We start from the raw sequence: 23,737 nt of genomic DNA, 5'->3' as shown, positions 1-23,737 counted from the left end.
TTGAAAATATAAAAGGACATTTTTGGTGTGTGTCTAGCTATTTTCAGAAATGAAAGTGCATTATTCCCATGGCCATCCAAGGTCTTGGATTGATTGGCACTGGCTTAGGACAGGCGATCATGACTGAGGCCATGACATTGGTGCCACATGGCCTTCATGCTTCCTACCCTGCATACATGATTCCCAGAGTGTCACTACCCGCAGGCCTCTACCCGCCCCATGAGCTCCGGAGTCCCACTACCCTCAGGCCTCTACCCCGCCCCATGAGCTCCGGAGTCCCACTACCCTCAGGCCTCTACCCCGCCCCCATGAGCTCCGGAGTCCCACTACCCTCAGGCCTCTACCCCGCCCCATGAGCTCCGGAGTCCCACTACCCTCAGGCCTCTATCGTGCCCCCATGATTCCCGGAGTCCCACTACCCCCAGGCTTTGTGCCCCCTCAGGCTCTTGTGCTGATGCCTGCCCTTCTCAGACCACTAGCCTGCCATCCAGGATTGGAATAACTGACTCAGATCGACTAGCTCCTCGACCACCAGAAAGTTAATCTGTCTGAAGTGGTTCTGGACTGGTGAGTGAATACTAACTACATTGTAAAGAACAGTGTCGGGCAGCAAGTGTTTGCTGTAGCAGAGGAGAATGACTGCTGCACTCTACAGTTCTGCGGCCCCGGCCTTTACTTTTCACCCTTCACATCCAGGACAACCTGGGACCGGAAGCAATGACCCTGATACACCCTTTGAACTTTTACTCCCACACTTTCTACTCTTAGTGGACTATGAGAACCCTTGGGTGTGAAATAAATCAATGAGAATATGGATGGGGGATTTACTGACAATTGTTTCCTATCCTCTCTGTAAGGTTTTTGTGCATATACTGAAAGTGTTTTTTTACTGGACTCTATTTTTCTTATGTATAATTTATCATAGGTGCACCTTCTAGGTAGGCTACAGTAATACAATCGATTAATTAAAAGGAAATGTACAAAGCTGCAGACATTAGAATGCACATCATTATAGTACCATGGACAGCGTGATGACAATAGCAGTGTTATACTATTTTTTTCTACTTTGGGATTTTTTTATACCAAAGTTATTGCCAGACTTCTAAAACAAAGCCAATAGGTACACAACACTGTTACTTTGGAGGACATTTTCATTGAGCAAAAGAATTGTGCAATCAGGACCAAATTTCGTTATAGTTTTCCAGCATGATTTCATTTTAAACCTTTCTATGTGCGTTATAAGGAGGCGATTAATTAACTAGAGTTTAGTAAACTGAGCAATACACATAAATAGTCACAGATTTCTAACGCATGATTGTTGAACAAGAAAGGTTGCTTCGGTAAAGTTACAAATTCTATCAGGTACCAAATTCTCTACTAGGTGTGGTGCATGGTGACATCTCAAAGCCGTTGCAGAGTCTGGTAGAGTGACAAACTACCCTAAGTGTATGGAAGGGCCTGGGGAGAGGCCACTGCTAAGGACCATAGGTAAGAGGAGTTTCAGGGTACATAGGCTCTGGATTCAAGGTTGATGTCCGCACTAAAGACTTTATTTGACACTCATAATTAAAATAACACACTTTCAGTTAACAACTTATGATTTAGCAAACAAAGGACAACGGAACATAGTAACCCCGCTTTTCAGTGAATATATGCAGCAGGTAATATCCCAGATGATCTCTTTAACATTCTATTAACTTCAAATTTCAACATGCTTTACATTGAGCATCAATAGATGGAACATGGAAGTTGTCAATTCATACAGTTTTTGTTTAATTTTTATCCTGATGTTGTTCAGTGGGCAGAAAATGTCACCTATAGGGATGGTAATGTGATCCGTCTCCTCTACATTTCTACACTCCCAGCATCACCGCCTTCACCTTCACTGTTTCATCCAGAGACTTCAAAGTTTACATCTGACCAGCATTGACAGACAACACATGCACCATGGGGGCTCTCTCCTCTTGTTCTGCACAGTGAGTTTGGGCAGGTAAGGGTGCCACTCCAACACCACGTACCCAATGGGGTTACCAGAGGGATTCTGCACCTCCAGCTCTCAAATTAAAGTTTGTTATAACTTACCTTCTAGTTTATGACTCTACCATGCATAATGTTTTCACTTTCCAGGCTTGCAGTTGATGCAGCAGCCAAACATAGAGGCAAACAGTTCACTGCGCATTGAGCGAAGGTGTGGTGTGAATTTCCACTACTGGTAAACCGACACCACAGTGGCGGCCAGTGCTATAAGCAAAATAATCAACTGCTTAGGGCCCACCTCAATGGCCAGGGGCACCCCATAAACTGTGAAGGGGAACCCAAAATAGGATCCTGCTTCGGGACCCCAAAAAGCTTGGGCCAGTGATAAAAGTAGGCCTATTGGTAAACTGGTACCAAATGGTGCTTAATAGTGCTTGGTTGGAATGAATCCCAGATAAACAAACCAGTCACTCCTAGATTATTTACTGTGTATGTATTAATACTTTACCCACAAAATATAAAATGCTACCGCAACCAATAGAAATCTATCATCATAGAGTGATAATGTAATCTTTCATAAGTGGTACATCCTGTGTCCAACTTGCAATAAACCCAACTGGCCAGCAGGAATCACTATTCGATATATTTTCAGTGATGTTGCATGCGTGCTGTAACCAGTCATCTAGCTAATCATATACAGTCAACGCAGCTGCTTTCTAGTGCGAGCTGCACCCATCAATACAGCTCCCTCCGATTCGAACGCACCAGTGTCAACCCACCGACACAGAGCAGAGGAAGAACACACGCAAACGGTGAGTCATCCATCATTTCATGAATATGTTAGAATATCTCAAAATGATTCGATGCACCAATTTGAGCTAAACATTGAAAGCAGAATGGCTTAGCTAGATAGCTATAGATAGAAGTCTCTCAGAAATCCCAAAATATGTTCACAGGGATGTAGCAGCTAGCTAGCCTAGTTGATAGGCTACACCAGAATTAATGTGGGCAAAAGAATAGAGGCTTGGGCTGCCAGCTAATCGTGCAAGCTTACTAAAGGCATATTGGTAGTTTCAAAATATCACTTTTCTCAATAAAGTCTTGTAGCCAGGGCTTTTCTGTGACAGACAGATTTAGAGGAAATTACTTTACAGGTATAGTTAACAATGGCCTGTAAAACATTATAATTCCCAATGTGACATCAGCTAGCTGGCTAGCTCGTATTAGTAGCTTTCTCGCTTTTTGTCCTCCCTGTCCATTGAGGGAATGGGGAACGATGACACCTCACTCGCTAGCGTAGTGGAGCTTGCCAACTATTTCAGCTGCATTTCATTGTTGTAACGAAAAGCCTTGATGTAAGTGGCAAAATGATGTGCCCATAGCATCCCTGCGGTGTTGGAAAAAAAGTGTAAACATCTGTAGCAACAAGGAAGCTTGGCTATAACCACGAAAGTGTATGGCATTTTTCAGCTCAAAATTAAGCTGTTAAGGAGCGTCATGCAGGCATATGTTTTTGCTCACAGGATGCAAAATAGTGAGCTATATGTAACTATACCATTATTAAAAATCTATTTCCATCAATACATCTTCTTATTAATGATTTAAAAATTAACTTTCTTTTAGCTTGAAGCTTGTTTAGATGTAGGGGTCTCCTGCTGCTGGGAACTCTGGGAACATCAGATAGAACTGGAACTTTGACACCAACGTTTCACCCAGTGACTACCAGAGTGGACTGTGTAGATTCTGACCCATTTTGAGCGCCCCATCCGTCACTGGAACAACAGTTAGGCTAAACAGTTATTTCACCTTCAAAATGTCTTCTATCACTCAGGTAGAGGAGGTAGGTATAAGCCTATTTGGGTGTTTGGCTTACATTGAATGTGATTTACACACATAAAATGGAGACTGAAATATAGTTTAGGCCTAGACTACATAATTTGGGTTTGAAGCCTTAGGCTGTTTGGGATTCTGTGCAATGCTACCCAATGTAGAGGGGTAGCTCCTCTGAGGCAGAAAAATAGTAATAAAACCCAGATTTTGGGAATGTCCTGCCTACTTTCCGCAGTATGTTGAGAGTGTCTCTTTGGCAAAAAGATCTTCCTTGATGTTTGAGCAAATGCAGCTCTAATGGAGGCTAGTGTAACAGAATAACTTTAGACCGTCCCCTTGCCCATACCCGGGCGTGAACCAGGGACCCTCTGCACACATCAACATCAGTCACCTACGAAGCATCGTTACCCATTGCTCCACAAAAGCCACAGCCCTAGCAGAGCAAGGGAAACCACTACTTCAAGGTCTCAGAGCAAGTGACGTCACAGATTGAAACGCTATTTAGCACGCACCACCGCTAACTAGCTAGCCGTTTCACATCCGTTACACTAGGAATGTTGTCTATTTTGCCAAGATCACTTAAACTGTTGTTTGGTTGTGATGTGTGTAACATTTTTTCCATGTTCACTTTATCGGCTAGTGTTTTGTGTGGCATGGTAATGGTCTGTTGCAAAGTGTTAAGGTGTGGGTTGTTCTATCTATAGTCCTACTCAAAAGGCTTAGAAAGATGTTTGGTTTTGAGAAATAAAGATAGTGTTTGTTAAATGCACAATTTTATTTTCTGCGACAAATTCCTCACTCGTCCTCTGCAATGGAAGTGATATATTGTGTGTGATCTAATTAAGCAATAAGGCATGAGGGGGTGTGGTATATGGCCAATATACCACGGCTAAGGGCTGTTCATAGGCACAGCTTTTAGCCATGGTATATCGGCCATATATCACAAACCCCAGAGGTGAGTTATTGCTATTATAAACTGGTTACCAATGTAATTAGAGCAGTAAAAATAAATGTTTTGTCATACCCGTGGTATACAGTCTGTTATACCACTGCCCAGTTTATAATTGTATTTATGAAACATAATGAGCGCTGTTTCTCATTCTGTCATGCCAGATGTGAAGGTCGACTGAAGGTGTTTTTTCTCTCCCACAGGACATTTGAACTAGTGGCAGCTTAACCCCTTTTTGGAGGTTACGAAAGACTGGACCCACCCCCCAAAAAAACTGGACCTCTGCCTCTGTATGGAAAAATCCCCTTTGCCTGAGAAAACAGGAGCCAAAACGGTAGGACCCACTGTGTTGAGCAACACAGCAGGCACACCACCATGTTCAGTCTGATCAAAAAGGAGAAGGATGGAGGGAAGAAAGAGAAGGATAAGAAGGACAAGAAGGAGAGGATGTCTGCGGCGGAGCTGCGCAGCCTGGAGGAGATGAGCATGAGGCGTGGCTTCTTCAACCTCAAGAGAGAGTCCAAGCGCGATTCCAAGAACAAGCTGGAGATCTCCAACCCCATCCCCATCAAGGTGGCCAGCAGCCACGAGCTCAGCCTCACTGACATCGAGTCAGACGGCCTGAGCAACCGCAGTAGCATGGTGCTGGACGTAGACGGCCTGAGCGCTGCCAGCTCCACCGATGACCTGAAGGGCGAGGGGGGCGGCTGTCTGGACAAGGACCGTGGCTCGGTGCGAGACCGCGTGGCCCACTTCGGCTCGATGGCCAAGCACAACTCCTCTCAGGTCATGAAGCGCTTCTCCTTCTCCCAGAGGAGCAAAGAGGAGAGCCCCTCGGAGACCTCCACGCTCTCGGGACAGAACTCAGCTGCTCCGTCCCCGCAGGTGGAGAACAAGGTGTTCGACCCGCAGAGTAAGCACAGCCTCCAGCAGCAGAAGCTGGGGTTGGGGGTCGGGGTGTGGGTCGGGCCAGCACCTTGGCCAGTGCCGGTCAAGATGGCTCGCATCCCTGAGGTGGTGGACAAGACCTTCCCTGCTGACCTGAGGCTCCCGGTTGTCATCCCTCCACAGTCTCCGGAGCCACGGGAGCTGGAGCTCCAGCGCCGCAACACGGGTGACTTCGGATTCTCCCTGCGCCGCACCACCATGTTGGACCGCGGAGCCGACGGAGGGGTCTACCGGAGGGTGGTGCACTTCGCAGAGCCCGGGGCCGGCACTAAGGACCTGGCCCTGGGGCTGGTGCCGGGAGACCGTCTGGTGGAGATCAACGGGGGAAACGTGGAGAACAAGACCAGGGACGAGATTGTGGAGATGATCCGTCAGTCTGGGGACACGGTGAGGCTGAAGGTGCAGCCCATCCTGGAGCTGAGTGAGCTGAGCCGCTGCTGGCTGAGGAACACAGACGGCCAGCGCCGAGAGGCCCAGGATGTAAGTTACCCCAAATCACTCCTCTACTTATCACCTAGATAGACATTCTATTCAGACCTACAACTTCTAGAGAGGCAACCCACGGGCTGGTTTGGCTCTTCTATACTGTAGAGTTGAATTGGACCCAACATATCACACTCGTTGGTGTGGGTGTGTGGAAAGTCAGTGTTGTTAAATGGTGGAGTGAGTCACCAATGCCAATGTTTTTTTACATGTTTTAGCATGATGGGTGTTGTAACTTTGGAACTGTCTGATGGTGATCACTTTTGTTAACAAACAACCACATTTCCCTCCCACTTCCCACACAACTTGTTTACAGGTGGCCTAACCTATGGAGTGGCCCAGACACTTAAGTCTCTCATTGTTTCCACAGCGCACTTCAACCCATGTCCAGTTTGGTTTTTGTATGAACTAACAGAAAACTCTTAGAGTAAAAAAACAATTACAGAACATATATGTTCTGTTGGGAAACGTTAGTGACGAACTTACCACAGCTCTGACGGCTTGAAGCAGTTTTTACGAGACTCTTCTTGCCATGTTTCTTCCTCTCCTTATCTACCTTCTGTAATGTTTAGGTTTCGGGCTTGATGTCTGGGCTTGATGTGTGCAGCCCAGCCAGAGATGTTGAAGGGCAACATGGAGTGGTGGACGGAGTCGACTTCTGGCCGGACCACCCGGTTGATATCAAATGGAAGCTGTTGTGGCTAATCTTGTATTTTATGCTCTGCTTGTTGGTTTTATCAGATAAGAAGGGCGTTCTGCCCGGGCTTCAGCTTCTGTGAGGGTAGATACGTAAGCAAGTGTGTGTACGTGTGTGTTCTTCAAACACTATGTCTGCATGCTGATGTAAGTAGAAAGTGTGTCTGTGTGAACAGGCTACTGTTCGGGAACTGCTGTCCAGTTCAGAGTTCAGACAGAGGAAGTGTTGTCGAGGCAAACAACTCCAGCTGTGTGTGTGTGTGTGTGTGTGTGTGTGTGTGTGTGGGGTGGCGGGAAGGGGGTGGGGGGTGGATAAGACTTCCTTAATCACATTAGGGTTTGAGAAGATGGGCCACACCTTCTTCATGCTAACTTGCAACAGTCGGAATTGAAATCTGTTTGCGATGATATCCATTTATTACACTGCTATAAAAAGTGTTTGTGTGTGTGTTCACCGTGTCCTTTAATCACTCAAGAACAGCAGACAATGTATCATGTTTGTTCAGTCATCTGCAAATAGTTATACTGCTGCATAAGTTATGTATCAATATATATATATATATATATATATATATATATATATATATATATTTTTTAATCTTTTGAAAATTATATTCCTATCCAAGAATTTTCCAACAGCTTGACCTAACTGCAGTGCTCTGAGCCAAGTCCTTGTTTGTAAACTTGTGGACTGGATGTTTGTGATGTTGGTTAGTAAGATGGTTATGTTACTGTTCCAGTGTAATAGTGGATTGTTGTGCAGCGGTGAAAAGGGTGTGTTTTGGATTGTGTGTGTGTGTGCAATTATGCGTGTGTCTGTATACTTGCAAGTGTGTGTCTAGTGTGGTAGGCCTTGTCCCTGACTAGGTCTGATTGCGGTCAGGGTCAGGGAGTGTTATGATACTTGAAGGATACTCTGTGCCTAAAAACTAGGTTTACAAAATGGTCACACATACACTACCAATTCATGACCATGTTTGTTGTCAACCAACACCACATTGCTCCTCTTGATTTTTGTATCTGACCTTCAGCCCGGAATAATTGGCACTTTGAAGCTTAAGGGCATCAAATGGGTCAGTCTTAATGCATAGGTGAAAAGCCTACACTCTTAGAAAAAAAGTTCTTCGGTTGTCCCCATAGGAGAACCCTTAGTTGTTATTTCTGTGAAAGGACATGGAATAGCAAGGCACAAGCCTGTCTTAGCACACTTGTCTAAACTACACAGAGAAGACATGGCCGGCTACTGAGCAATTTGGAGAGATTTGAAAAACACTGGGGAAATTATCCGTTCCCCCAAAATATGCTTTTCTCACAAATGGGTGACATGGTAGCACTGCAGAACCCCTCCCACTCCCCCACCCCTCCTTTCTGCCTCACTCCGGAATTTTCGGCATTGTTCTATTTTGGAATTTACCAATAAACAAAGAAGGACTTTGCTGTGCTGTTCAGTTTGAGGCCAGCCTCCCCCTTTTGTACTTTTCCTGGCTCTGCGCCTCCCTCCCTGTGTAGTGTAGGCTAACCCACTGCTGTCTCCCAGAGCAGAAACAGGGAGAGTAGATCAGAATCAGATCCCAGGCGCTGACTGACTTCCACTGCTGTGAGAGGGTTAGAGTCTCAATCTGACAGATCATGATGATGCAGTCAACACCCTGAGAAGTGTGCTTTGGAGTAGGGCTGGGAATGGCCATGGACCTCACAATACGATATTAGCAAGATACTTAGGTGCCGATACGATTTGTATTGCTTTTTAGTTTTGTTTATTTGACAATTTAAAACAAGGTGCACTTGATTAAGAATCATCAAGGATAAACACAAAGTTTACGACTTTCATGATAGCATTTGGCAAGTTTGGCATACAGTGCATTGTGAAAGTATTCAGACACCTTCACTTTTTCCACATTCTGTTACATTACAGCCTTATTATAAAATCTATTAAATATTTTTTTCCCCTCATCAATCTACACACAATACACCATAATGACAAAGCAAAAACAGTTTTTTAGAAATTTTAGCAAAGAAGGCCAGCATCCCAGAGTCGCCTCTTCACTGTTGACGTTGAGACTGGTACTATTTAATGAAGACGGGTACTATTGAGACGGGTACTATTTAATGAGGCTGCCAGTTGAGGACTTGTGAGGCGTCTGTTTCTCAAACTAGACACTAATGTACTTGTCCTCTTGCTCAGTTGTGCACCGGGGCCTCCCAATCCTCTTTCTATTCTGGTTAGAGACAGTTTGCGCTGTTCTGTGAAGGGAGTAGTACATAGCGTTGTATGAAATCTTCAGTTTCTTGGCAATTTCTCGCATGGAAAAGCCTTCATTTCTCAGAACAAGAATAGACTGACGAGTTTCAGAAGAAAGGTCTTTGTTTCTGGCCATTTTGAGCCTGTGATCGAACCCACAAATGCTGATGCTCCAGATACTCAACTAGTCTAAAGAAGGCTAGTTTTATTGCTTCTTTAATAAGAACGACAGTTTTCAGCTGTGCTAACATAATAGCAAAAAGGTCTTCTAATGATCAATTAGCATTTAAAATGATAAACTTAGATTATCTAACACAATGTGCCATTGGAACACAGGAGTGACGGTTGCTGATAATGGGCCTCTGTATCACTATGTAGATATTCCATAAAAAAATCTGCCGTTTCCATCTGCCGTTTCCTGCTACAATAGTCATTTACGACATTAACAATGTCTACACTGTATTTCTGATCAATTTTATGTTATTTTAATGGACAAAAAATGTGCTTTTCTTTCAAAAACAAGGACATTTCTAAGTGACCCCAAACCTTTGAACGGTAGTGTATAATTTGTAGATATCGATACTTGGGAATCCCCAATCCCTTGTTGGAGCTGTTAAAACTAAATTAATTTAGTGACTTCTTAGTTTTCTGCAATCAACCCTGCTCCGTTCCTGTCCCACATCCCTGCCAGCACTCTCCCTCTCCTCTCTCGTCTTTCAGCTGATGCCCACTCACAATACTGAGTCTTTGTTATCGCTTGTCATGTAGCTCTATCACGTAGCGAGCAGTCCTGTCCCCTAAGGGGGGGAAGCCAATTTGGAGCTTTTTGTTTGTGTCCCTCAATTGGCTGAGATTCAAGGGCCCTTGTGACACAAAGTCCTAATGAAAGGCTAATCTGCCCCAGCAAGCCGTGTTCTGGCCACATGTTGTTCTCTGGAGTTTTTGGGAGAAAAAGAAAGAATGGCTTTTCTTGCGTAGACGGAGAGTGACTCTGGGACTGTGGGCCCTCCCTCCCTGGGCCCTGGAGTTGGTTTCTTCGGAAAAGCCCCTTTGAGTCACAGTGTGGATAAGATAGTTAAAAAACTAAGTGACCGAGTGCTCTGTTTCCATCACGCAAACAGGAAATGAGGGCTTATTGAGGTGTGTGTGCGTGCGTGGGTGCGTTTTTGTGTGCTTCGCTTACTGATTTATACGTTCCTTATATGTTCCAGTCTCACTAAGCAGCAGGCCAGCTCTCCATCCCTTTGTCTTCTAAAACAAACATCAACAGCTTGTACAGTCGAGTCATCCGTTCAAGTGAAGGAGAACCAACAGAACGGTAATTTCTCAGTTCAACAAAGGCTGTAATGGAGGCACACTTCACAGGGACACAAGCAGCTGCTCTACTCTCGTCTCCAGATTTATAAGCACTCTGAAATGGCTTTCCAGACCCATGGTAATTAGACATTCAATGCAGAGTCTGTTTCATAAACAACTAAAAGTTAATGAAGAAATATCCAGTGTGCAGGGCAGACACCTTAGCCGTGTGGATGAAAGACTGTTGTCAAGCCTAGAGTAGGGAACATGGGCTTGTACCACAGCTGTCCCAAGTACCGTAGGGACACAATATGGACGTATGCGCAATATTTAATTAGTTGAAAGTCACAGAGAGAAATAAGTCATTCCAGTACTTGTGCTGTTTAGGAAGTTTACTGTAACTGTATAGAAAAATGTCCCCTGGAGGCTACTGTGACCCTTACAGTATGACCCTCTATCCTCCATCCTCTTGGAGCCAAGTAGCTCTTGGAGCAGGGGGGTCGGTCAGGCGCTAGGGTTGAGTAGGGGCTGAGTGTGTGGGTGTTTTTCTATTTTTAAAGTTTCCCAACATTTTCTACGTCCAACTTTCCTTGGCAGAGAATGACATGTTGAAATTCTCCTCTTCCATAGCTCAGGAATGTGAGGAGATCAGGAGGCTGTCAGGGAGTATGCTCTGACACACACACACACACACACACACACACACACACACACACACACACACACACACACACACACACACACACACACACAGATGGTGATTTACCAGTGCCCCAGACAGACAGGAAGCTCCCAGTCAGTGGCTCATGTAGACAGGATATCCTGCAAGGAGCACCAAGATGGGGAGAAGGGATAAAGCATTGCGGTTCACAGGAACAAACAAGATACTTAGGTCTATTTTGGCCCTGGATAAGGCTGGGGGTCCACCCAGACAATGGGCTCATGTGTGAATGCATAGGATTTAATTCTCAACCTAGGCAAAATACAGCAGGTTGATTAACTTGTTTGAGGATGCCAGTTTGTAGGACTTTTAGAAACCGGATTCCTCCTCCCATGATTGACAGCTCTTGGCATCAGCTGACCATTTCTCTAAAACAGGCCTTTTTGCTCTCCCTGAGCTTCTTTCAGAGCTTAACCCAAGTCATCCTGAATTTACTGTACCTGGATCCATATCAAACCTGAGCAATAACAAACGCCACGCCACGCCACGCCACGCTACGCCAGCATCCTGACATGTAGCCTACATCTGCTCCTGCTCTTCTCTCTCCTGTCTCCTCAGCAGATACCTCTGAAAACTCTACACACGCAAAAAACCCTCAGCAATCCCAACCAAGCCCAGCTGGGTTCATTTCAGTCCACGGTCCAACCCCAACCAAGCCCAGCTGGGTTCATTTCAGTCCACGGTCCAACCCCAACCAAGCCCAGCTGGGTTCATTTCAGTCCACGGTCCAACCCCAACCAAGCCCAGCTGGGGTCATTTCAGTCCACGGTCCAACCCCAACCAAGCCCAGCTGGGGTCATTTCAGTCCACGGTCCAACCCCAACCAAGCCCAGCTGGGTTCATTTCAGTCCACGGTCCAACCCCAACCAAGCCCAGCTGGGGTCATTTCAGTCCACGGTCCAACCCCAACCAAGCCCAGCTGGGGTCATTTCAGTCCATGGTCCAAAGTGGATAAGGGATCCAACATTTTTTTCCCCGTATGTTATTAAATGTATTAGTCAATTGTTTATGTCTGGGTTTTATGATGCACATTAGTTTAATAGCTTCATGGCTGCCGTTTCCTCTCCTCCTCTCCAGTCCTTCTAGATGTGTTGTGACTGTAGAGCAACGTTGTGAGTCAGTATGTGGATGAGGCCTAGTGCCTTTTTAATAGGCCTCTCTGGACTCGGTATAATATTCCCTGTGAGAAGAGTTGTTCTGTGACCTGTCTGGGTGGGCCCCAGGCTAGCTGGCTAGTTCTCCACAGTGGAGGTAGGAGACTGCTGAGGAGAGGAGACTCACTACCCTGTAAAGATGCAGCATGGCCTGTTACTGCAGTGGTGCCCACGGAGAGGTTGTCTAGGACTGGGGCTAGTCTCTCCACCCACAGCTGTGTACCAGATGTTGGCAACACACACAAATATACACACACGTGTATACACACTCATGCACGCAATACAAACATACATATACACACACACAGGCTTAATCTACAGTGCATTCGGAAAGTATTCAGACCCCTTGACGTTTTCCACATTTTGTTACGTTATAGCCTTATTCTAAAATGGATGAAATAAAACAAAATCAACATTTTTGCAAATTCATAAAAAACATAAATAGCTTATTTACATGCGTATTCAGACCCTTTGCTATGAGACTTAAAATTCAGCTCCGGTGCATCCTGTTTCCATTGATCATCCTTGAGATGTTTCTACAACATGATTGGAGTCCACCTGTGGTAAATTTAATTGATTGGACATGATTTTTGAAGGCACACACCTGTCTAGGTCCCACAGTTGACAGTGCATGTCAGAGCAAAACCCACCTGTGTCCTTTGACACTTTATAAACTAGTGACCTGCAGTGTTTGTCATTTTACCCTGATGAAGACAGCTTGTCTGTTGAAACATTGGACATTGTGCGGCTCTCCTTTTCTTTTTCAAGTGTTCTTCTCCGCTAGCCAGCACCTCGCCTAAACAGGTGTGCGTTCCTTTCGCCTCCAGAGCAGAAACCAAGCCATTCGGTCAAAGGATTGTGTCGAGGCACAGATCTGGGGAAGGGTACCAAAACATTTCTGCAGCATTGAAGGTCCCCAAGAACACAGAGGCATCATTCTTAAATGGAAGAAGTTTGGAACCACAAAGACTCTTCCTAGAGCTGGCTGCCCAGCCAAACTGAGCAATCGGGGGAGAAGGCAGCACTACACCAATCAGGCCTTTACGGTAGAGTGACCAGACGGAAGCCACTTCTCAGTAAAAAGCGCATGAAAGCCCACTTGGAGATGCCAAAAGTCAGCTAAAGACTCTGAGATCATAAAAAAGCAGATTATCTGGTCTGGTGAAACCAAGATTGAACTATTTGGCCAGAAAGCCAAGCGTCACGTCTGGAGGAAACCTAGCACCATCCCTACGGTGAAGCATGGTGGTGGCAGCATCATGCTGTGGGGATGTTTTTCAGGGGCAGGGACTGGGAGACTAGTCAGGATTTGAGGGAAAGATGAACAGAGTAAAGTACAGAGAGATTTTTGATGGAAACCTGCTCCAGAGCACTCAGGACCTCAGGCTTGTGGCTATGGATCACCTTCCAACAGGACAATGACTCTAAGCACACAGCCAAGACAGCGCAGGAGTTGCTTCGGGACATATCTCTGAATGTCATTGAGTGGCCCAGCCAGAGCCCAGACATGAACCTGATCAAACATATAGGCTACACTGGGGTGGCAGTGTAGCCTAGTGGTTAGAGCATTGGACTAGTAACCAAAAGGTTGCAAGTTCAAATCCCCGAGCTGACAAGGTACAAAAATCTGTCGTTCTGCCCCTGAACAGGCAGTTAACCCACTGTTCCTAGGCCGTCATTGAAAATAAGAATTTGTTCTTAACTGTCTTGCCTAGTAAAATAAAGGTGTAAAAAAAAAAACATATCTGGAGAGACCTGAAAATACCTCTGCAGTGACTCTCCCCATCCAACCTGACAGAGCTTGAGAGGATCTGCAGAGAAGAATGGGAGAAACTCCCCAAATACAGGTGTGCCAAGTTTGTAGTGTTCTACCCAAGAAGACTCAAGGCTGTAAGCACTTCCAAAAGTGCTAAAACAAGTTTTTAAAATTTAACTAGGCAAGTCAGTTAAGAACAAATTCTTATTTTCAATGATGGCCTGTTCAGGGGCAGAACGACATATTTGTACCTTGTCAGCTCAGTGATTTGAACTTGCAACCTTGCGGTTACTAGTCCAATGCTCTAACCCCCAGGGTAGCACTGGCCAAAGGGTCTGAATACTTGTGTAAATGAAAAAAAATTGGTTTATTTTATTTTATCAATATGCAAACACTTCTAAAAACCTGTTTTTGCAATGTCATTATGTGGTATTGTGTGTATACTGATGAGGGGAAAAACACATTTAATCAATTTTAGAATAAGGCTGTAACATAACAAAATGTGGAAGAAGTCATACTTTCTGAATGGCATCTATGCTGAATACACTTAGAATGGTTATGGGTAATCCCTGGAGAGTCTACAGTCCCCTTTGTAGTCTTCTTCTCTGTTGTCCTGGAAAGGCCTTGTTGTTCACAGCTCTATATCCCCAGCCTGAAACAGAACAGCAGAGCATCTCCTCTGTTGTCCTGGAGAGGCCTTGTTGTTCACAGCTCTATATCCCCAGCCTGAAACAGAACAGCAGAGCATCTCCTCTGTTGTCCTGGAGAGGCCTTGTTGTTCACAGCTCTATATCCCCAGCCTGAAACAGAACAGCAGAGCATCTCCTCTGTTGTCCTGGAGAGGCCTTGTTGTTCACAGCTCTATATCCCCAGCCTGAAACAGAACAGCAGAGCATCTCCTCTGTTGTCCTGGAGAGGCCTTGTTGTTCACAGCCCTAGATCCCCAGCCTGAAACAGAACAGCAGAGCATCTCCTCTGTTGTCCTGGAGAGGCCTTGTTGTTCACAGCCCTAGATCCCCAGCCTGAAACAGGACAGTAGAGCATCTCCTCTGTTGTCTTGGAAAGGCCTTGTTGTTCACAGCTCTATATCCCCAGCCTGAAACAGAACAGCAGAGCATCTCCTCTGTTGTCCTGGAGAGGCCTTGTTGTTCACAGCTCTATATCCCCAGCCTGAAACAGAACAGCAGAGCATCTCCTCTGTTGTCCTGGAAAGGCCTTGTTGTTCACAGCTCTATATCCCCAGCCTGAAACAGAACAGCAGAGCATCTCCTCTGTTGTCCTGGAAAGGCCTTGTTGTTCACAGCTCTATATCCCCAGCCTGAAAGAGGACAGCAGAGCATCTCCTCTGTTGTCCTGGAAAGGCCTTGTTGTTCGCAGCCCTAGATCCCCAGCCTGAAACAGGACAGCAGAGCATCTCCTCTGTTGTCCTGGAAAGGCCTTGTTGTTCACAGCTCTATATCCCCAGCCTGAAACAGAACAGCAGAGCATCTCCTCTGTTGTCCTGGAGAGGCCTTGTTGTTCACAGCTCTATATCCCCAGCCTGAAACAGAACAGCAGAGCATCTCCTCTGTTGTCCTGGAAAGGCCTTGTTGTTCACAGCTCTATATCCCCAGCCTGAAACAGGACAGCAGAGCATCTCCTCTGTTGTCCTGGAAAGGCCTTGTTCTCCTCTGTTGTCCTGGAAAGGCAGCCCTAGATCCCCAGCCTGAAACAGGACAGCAGAGCATCTCCTCTGTTGTCCTGGAAAGCCTTGTTGTTCACAGCTCTATATCCCCAGCCTGAAACAGAACAGCAGAGCATCTCCTCTGTTGTCCTGGAAAGGCCTTGTTGTTCACAGCTCTATATCCCCAGCCTGAAACAGAACAGCAGAGCATCTCCTCTGTTGTCCTGGAGAGGCCTTGTTGTTCGCAGCTCTATATCCCCAGCCTGAAACAGAACAGCAGAGCATCTCCTCTGTTGTCCTGGAAAGGCCTTGTTGTTCACAGCTCTATATCCCCAGCCTGAAACAGAACAGCAGAGCATCTCCTCTGTTGTCCTGGAAAGGCCTTGTTGTTCGCAGCCCTAGATCCCCAGCCTGAAACAGAACAGCAGAGCATCTCCTCTGAGAGGCCTTGTTGTTCGCAGAGATCATCTCTGTTGTCCTGGAAAGGCCTTGTTGTTCACAGCCCTATATCCCCAGCCTGAAACAGAACAACAGAGCATCTCCTCTGTTGTCCTGGAAAGGCCTTGTTGTTCGCAGCCCTATATCCCCAGCCTGAAACAGAACAGCAGAGCAGAGTAGAGCATCTCTGCCATAGGAACAAAACAAAAGCACCTCACTACAGTAACGACTCACTGCCACAAACACTCCGCTGACTAACTAGTGTGTCCCAGTCCCACTACCAGCCCAACCAGCTCTTCTCTAGCCACGCTGCTGTTTGTGTGCTGTTTGTTGTCAGTGTGAAGTCAGCCGAGCAGAGACGGCTTTGCTTGGGAGCGGCCTGGTGTGTTTCTGTGCACTAAACACAGCTCTGGAGGACTGGCCTGCCATGCCACTGACCCGCAACACAAAGCCTTCTGGGAACTTTCTGCCACATTCCACCACGGCCAGTCGGCCATGCTGTGTTACTCTGCTCTGAGGCTGAGGAACAATACCAGCAATGGTTATTATTTTGTGATTGGGCCCAAAGTTTTTTGTGGAGGGAGGGAGGAGTACAGTGGAGAGAGGGAAGAGTATAGTGGGGAGCTTGTTTAGAAGAAACTGTTGTCTAGTGTTTAACTTCACTAGAGAACAATATGCTCCGAAAGGCCATAGTGATCAATGAGAGAATGCTGAATGGGTTGCAAAATGTAACAGTTAATGGGTAAAGTGCAGATATATCTTCACCTTGCAGGCATATGTACAGTGCTTTGCGAAAGTATTCGGCCCCCTTGAACTTTGTGACCTTTTGCCACATTTCAGGCTTCAAACATAAAGATATAAAACTGTATTTTTTTGTGAAGAATCAACAACAAGTGGGACACAATCATGAAGTGGAACGACATTTATTGGATATTTCAAACTTTTTAACAAATCAAAAACTGAAAAATTGGGCGCGCAAAATTATTCAGCCCCCTTAAGTTAATACTTTGTAGCGCCACCTTTTGCTGCGATTACAGCTGTAAGTCGCTTGGGGTATGTCTCTATCAGTTTTGCACATCGAGAGACTGATATTTTTTCCCATTCCTCCTTGCAAAACAGCTCGAGCTCAGTGAGGTTGGATGGAGAGCATTTGTGAACAGCAGTTTTCAGTTCTTTCCACAGATTCTTGATTGGATTCAGGTCTGGACTTTGACTTGGCCATTCTAACACCTGGATATGTTTATTTTTGAACCATTCCATTGCAGATTTTGCTTTATGTTTTGGATCATTGTCTTGTTGGAAGACCAGTCCCAGTCTGAGGTCTTTTGCAGACTCCATCAGGTTTTCTTCCAGAATGGTCCTGTATTTGGCTCCATCCATCTTCCCATCAATTTTAACCATCTTCCCTGTCCCTGCTGAAGAAAAGCAGGCCCAAACCATGATGCTGCCACCACCATGTTTGACAGTGGAGATGGTGTGTTCAGGGTGATGAGCTGTGTTGCTTTTACGCCAAACATAACATTTTGCATTGTTGTCAAAAAGTTCAATTTTGGTTTCATCTGACCAGAGCACCTTCTTCCACATGTTTGGTGTGTCTCCCAGGTGGCTTGTGGCAAACTTTAAACAACACTTTTTATGGATATCTTTAAGAAATGGCTTTCCTCTTGCCACTCTTCTATAAAGGCCAGATTTGTGCAATATACGACTGATTGTTGTCCTATGGACAGAGTCTCCCACCTCAGCTGTAGATCTCTGCAGTTCATCCAGAGTGATCATGGGCCTCTTGGCTGCATCTCTGATCAGTCTTCTCCTTGTATGAGCTGAAAGTTTAGAGGGATGGCCAGGTCTTGGTAGATTTGCAGTGGTCTGATACTCCTTCCATTTCAATATTATCGCTTGCACAGTGCTCCTTGGGATGTTTAAAGCTTGGGAAATCTTTCTGTATCCAAATCCGGCTTTAAACTTCTTCACAACAGTATCTCGGACCTGCCTGGTGTGTTCCTTGTTCTTCATGAGGCTCTCTGCGCTTTTAACGGACCTCTGAGACTATCACAGTGCAGGTGCATTTATACGGAGACTTGATTACACACAGGTGGATTGTATTTATCATCATTAGTCATTTAGGTCAACATTGGATCATTCAGAGATCCTCACTGAACTTCTGGAGAGAGTTTGCTGCACTGAAAGTAAAGGGGCTGAATAATTTTGCACGCCCAATTTTTCAGTTTTTGATTTGTTAAAAAAGTTTGAAATATCCAATAAATGTCGTTCCACTTCATGATTGTGTCCCACTTGTTGTTGATTCTTCACAAAAAAATACAGTTTTATATCTTTATGTTTGAAGCCTGAAATGTGGCAAAAGGTCGCAAAGTTCAAGGGGGCCGAATACTTTCGCAAGGCACTGTACTTCTTTTTCAGTCCCATCATGCAGGCTGCAGGCCTGCAGTCTCACCCCTAATGTACTACAGCTTTGTTTCAGGTTTTGTTTTCATTGTCACCTCTGGTGGATTCTGTGTAGAAGGAACAACCTAAGCTTCTTTAATAACCTCTATGGGATCGGTGTCCCTATACCGGGGCGGTTGTTGCTAACGTGCGCTAATGTGACTAGAATGACGTTGTAAGTAACATCCAGGACATAGACATGTCTATGTGCAGAAAGCTTAAATTATTGTTAATCTAACTGCACTGTCCAATGTACAGTAGCTATTACAGTGAAAAAATACAATGCTATTGTTTGAAGGAAGTACAGAACAACAACTTTTATCACAGCACTTGGTTTGAAACATTTGAAACATCTCTGAAGGTAAATAATGTACTTACATTCAGTAATCTACCTCTGATTTGTCATCCTGAGGAACCCAGAGATAAAATGTAGCATAGTTTTGTTTGCTAAAATAAATTTTTATATTCAAATGTAGTAACTGGGTTCTAAAGTTTGAACCCCTGCTGTATCTGGAATGGTCTAAGGCACTGAATCGCAGGGGTTCGATCCCAGGCTGTGTCACAGCTGGCTGAGACTGTGAGACCCATGAGGCGGTGCGCAATTGGCCCAGCGTCGTCCGGGTTTGACAGGCCGAGATATCCTTGCCCCATCGCGTTCTCGTGACTCTTGTGCCGGGCTGGGCGCATGCATGCTGACACTGTTGCCAGGTGTATGGTGTTTCGGAGGATGCACGGCTCTCCACCTTTGCCTCTTCTGAGTCCGAATGAGACTTGCAGCGATGGGACAAGACTGTAACTACATATTTTTGAATGCCTTGTGGGCCGGATTGAAGTGCCCAGCGGGCTATACTTTGCCCCCTCTTGAGTTAACCCCTCAAACACTCGCTAACTCACTGGCTGTTAGAATTCACAGACTTCTACACAATACAGTAGATCTTCTTCATCAAATTGAAACACTCACTCTGTCTCTAGAAAGGCTGAGGTGATTTGGCTCCATTTGGCTTCATCTTGGTGCACTCTGTGAGTTTTTCTGTTTATTTGAATATTACAGTTCAGTGGCGGGCTGGCAGCAATCTGTGATAAATCATTAGCGTTAGTGTTCTCTTCTCTCCTCCTCTCGTTGGTTATCATCCATTTCAGAGCCTCACTGTCTGTCTGTCCTGTCTGTCCTGTCTGTCTGTCTGTCTGTCTGTCTGTCTGTCTTGTCTTTTTCTTTCCATCCCGTTCCATCCCTGTTCCATCCCATTCCACCCTGTTTCCACCCTGTTTCCTTCCCCATTCCTCCTTTCCTTTCCTCCTTTCCTTCGCTTCACCCCTAGTTGTCCTTTCCTTCTTTCTCCCTCACCCTGCAACCTCTGTCTCTCTCTCTCTCTCTCTCCCTCTCCTTGTGTTCTTGGGCTCTTCTTCTCAATCTACAGTAGCTTTCTGTTTCTCCCCCTTTCCCTCTTCCAAACCCCTCCCTCTACACTCCTCCCTCCCTCTCTCTGTCTGCCCCATTCCTCTCTTTCTTTGGACTCTGGTATTTCCGGTTGGCTTGGCATCCGTTCTAAACTGTCTGGAAGCCATTTTGGTACATTTTGAATATTTAATATGTACTGTGAAAAACAACAACCTCAGTCAGACCTAGAGGAACCCCCGTAAAATAGTAGAGAAGAGCGCTCTGTAGTGTGGAGAGGTGCCCTAAAGCATGGGGCTGTGTGTGCCCTCAGTTTACCGCCTCTGTAGTGTGGAGAGGTGCCCTAAAGCATGGGGCTGTGTGTGCCCTCAGTTTACCGCCTCTGTAGTGTGGAGAGGTGCCCTAAAGCATGGGGCTGTGTGTGCCCTCAGTTCACCGCCTCTGTAGTGTGGAGAGGTGCCCTAAAGCATGGGGCTGTGTGTCAGTTCCCTCAGTTGCCCTACCGCCCTCAGTTCACCGCCTCTGTAGTGTGGAGAGGTGCCCTAAAGCATGGGGCTGTGTGTGCCCTCAGTTCACCGCCTCTGTAGTGTGGAGAGGTGCCCTAAAGCATGGGGCTGTGTGTGCCCTCAGTTCACCGCCTCTGTAGTGTGGGTGCCCTAAAGAGGGGCTGCCCTAAAGCATGGGGCTGTGTGTGCCCTCGGTTCACCGCCTCTGTAGTGTGGAGAGGTGCCCTAAAGCATGGGGCTGTGTGTGCCCTCGGTTCACCGCCTCTGTAGTGTGGAGAGGTGCCCTAAAGCATGGGGCTGTGTGTGCCCTCGGTTCACCGCCTCTGTAGTGTGGAGAGGTGCCCTAAAGCATGGGGCTGTGTGTGCCCTCGGTTCACCGCCTCTGTAGTGTGGAGAGGTGCCCTAAAGCATGGGGCTGTGTGTGCCCTCGGTTCACCGCCTCTGTAGTGTGGAGAGCATGGGGCTGTGTGTGCCCTCGGTTCACCGCCTCTGTAGTGTGGAGCATGGGGCTGTGTGTGCCCTCGGTTCACCGCCTCTGTAGTGTGGAGAGGTGCCCTAAAGCATGGGGCTGTGTGTGCCCTCGGTTCACCGCCTCTGTAGTGTGGAGAGGTGCCCTAAAGCATGGGGCTGTGTGTGCCCTCGGTTCACCGCCTCTGTAGTGTGGAGAGGTGCCCTAAAGCATGGGGCTGTGTGTGCCCTCGGTTCACTGCCTCTGTAGTGTGGAGAGGTGCCCTAAAGCATGGGGCTGCCTCTTCACTGCCTCTGTAGTGTGGAGAGGTGCCCTAAAGCATGGGGCTGTTTGTGCCCTCAGTTCACCGCCTCTGTAGTGTGGAGAGGTGCCCTAAAGCATGGGGCTGTGTGTGTCCTCGGTTCACTGCCTCTGTAGTGTGGAGAGGTGCCCTAAAGCATGGGGCTGTGTGTGCCCTCAGTTCACCGCCTCTGTAGTGTGGAGAGGTGCCCTAAAGCATGGGGCTGTGTGTGTCCTCGGTTCACTGCCTTTGTAGGGTGGAGAGGTGCACTAAAGCATGGGGCTGTGTGTGCCCTCGGTTCCCTGGCTTGCTTTGAAATAGATTACAACGACAGAATCGATGCATACCGTCCACAGGGCCTTGCTGGTGTGTGGGTGCCTGTGTGTTTGTCACAGTCTTTACATGTTCATGTTGGTATGCTTTAGCACACATTAGACACACACACACACCTCATTACAGTGTACCCGTGCTGCTGACATGTTATTTGACTCCATTCAGGAAGCAATCCTGATTTAATTGGCTCCCATTTTATCTAAACTCAAACATACTTTTTCCGGACCCCCCCCCCCCCCCTTTCCCTACACCCACCCTAAACACTGACTGAGCTCCAATAACAGCTCATAGTTGGAAAGTGACTGTCTTGTGTTTTTCATTCCACTTAAAAAGAGACTTATGCCACAGTACTGACTGGTTGACTGGATGATAACAAATCCAGAAATCTGACTTGGTATTTTCCCCTTCTTTTCTCCCTGGAGGTAGAGAGACCTTCAGTATATCCTGCCTGCAGTATTTTCCCCTTGGTGCCAGCGTGAGTTGTTGACAGGGCTGCTGTGAGCTCTGAGTCTGTGTGAAGGACATGATATGAACTCACTCCTCTTTGCCTCATTGCTCCCATCATGCTTAGTACTTAGAGAGTGCCTCCCACTGAGCTCGAGGTCATGAACTTGTATGGCGCTCTGGTTAATTTGGCACCGAGCTCAAGTTAAGTCTTAATACCATTATTCTGAAGTGTGTTGTAACACCAGTCCTCATTAGTAGGAAAGATTCTATAGCCAGCTATATCAGTATGCTAACTACACTATCAAAATATGACCTTTAGGCTTAATTCAGAGATTGTGTTATGAACCCCCTACAACCTCCCTCCCCATACAACACCTCCCTGCCTCTGGAAGTGTAATCCTACTCGTGATATCACAGCTTGCCTCCTGGCACCGTTCCTGAATGGTGGGGACGTATCAGAAATGGGTCACCTTACAACTTCACGCTTACAAATGAAGCTCCCCGGTTTTACCGCTATTAAACCTTTGGGAAAGTGTGTGTGTGTGTTAATACAGCTGCATGGGGTGTGTCGGGCCCAAGCGTGCATAGGAGGAAGCAATAGAGATTGGACAGGAAAGCCTGCCACAGGAACTGGCAGCCAGATTGATTCATGGTTCAAGGGCTGTGCAGTACAGTACAGTACTGTACCTCCTTGGGTCAGTGTCTGTGTAGTGTGTGTTGTAAACTTGACTGTACTGTACTCTTCCTGCTCCATTGACTAGTTATCTGGTCCCAGAACCATAACGGAACTTGTAAAGTGACGCTCTGATTGGTCTAACACGGCTTTCCTTCATAGCCTCTGAATAGGTGATGATCGGTGACGGCAACATATTTGCACACAGACAAAGACAGAGGAGATCAAGAGGAGAAATGGGAGAGTATTGAGACACAGTCTGCTTTGGATCACTACTATACCTCTCTGTACTGGTGTACTGTACATAGCCTAACTCTTGGGCTAGACGCCCCCCGTTCTACAGTAGAAGTAGTCCTGATGTGTGGGAGGAGAGGAGAGTCTGAATAGAGTATGTCTGACATGTAGCTGCCCATGCAGGTTACACAAGGATTCCATGGAAATGAGCGCTTCAGGCCTGACTAACAGAACAGCAATGTGAAACCAACTGCCTCCATCACGGGAGAGATACAGACTCCTTCTGAAAACTGCACTTTCTGAAAACTCCCTCTCTACCGCACATAATAATTCACTTATGAAGGAACTATTTGAGGCATTCGTGTTCTCACATGAAATATAGTGGAATAATACCGCTGTAAGTCTATACCCTTACACATATGACATTGATTTGTATAATGCATATATTCTCAGAAATTAAAAACACATAACAGGATTGTAAATCCTCTCCAGGGACTGTACTGTACATCAGATCAGTGTGGAGATGCATGGGAACACATCTTGGCTTGTAAATCCTCAGGGGCCAGAGAGAGTTAGCTTTTTGAAGTCATTGCGTTTCTGCTTGTGGTCTAGCAGTGGGAGTAGAAATGGGGGAGAGAGGAAGGAGGGGAGGCTGTGAGAGATAGGAAGGAGCGGAGGCTGTGAGAGATAGGAAGGAGGGGAGGCTGTGAGAGAGATAGGAAGGAGCGGAGGCTGTGAGAGAGATAGGAAGGAGCGGAGGCTGTGAGAGAGATAGGAAGGAGCGGAGGCTGTGAGAGAGATAGG

General features: G+C 46.4%; 1 protein-coding gene across 5 annotated transcripts in view; it reads left to right on the top strand.

Annotated features, from left to right (window-relative positions):
- Positions 1 to 5,131: 5,131 nt before the first annotated feature.
- The window catches only part of LOC135553047 (unconventional myosin-XVIIIa-like), a 161,086-nt gene continuing 142,480 nt past the window's right edge, over positions 5,132 to 23,737 (top strand). For all 5 annotated transcript variants that reach the window (XM_064985114.1, XM_064985113.1, XM_064985111.1 and 2 more), the window contains exon 1: positions 5,132 to 6,184. In XM_064985114.1, coding sequence (XP_064841186.1) covers positions 5,132 to 6,184 — 1,053 coding nt within the window. The remainder of the gene's footprint in view (positions 6,185 to 23,737) is intronic.

Source organism: Oncorhynchus masou, chromosome 13, assembly GCF_036934945.1.
Source record: "Oncorhynchus masou masou isolate Uvic2021 chromosome 13, UVic_Omas_1.1, whole genome shotgun sequence".
In the NCBI taxonomy this organism is placed as follows: domain Eukaryota; kingdom Metazoa; phylum Chordata; class Actinopteri; order Salmoniformes; family Salmonidae; genus Oncorhynchus; species Oncorhynchus masou.
Note: the sequence above shows the minus strand (reverse complement) of the source record. Positions and strands in the feature narration are given on the sequence as shown.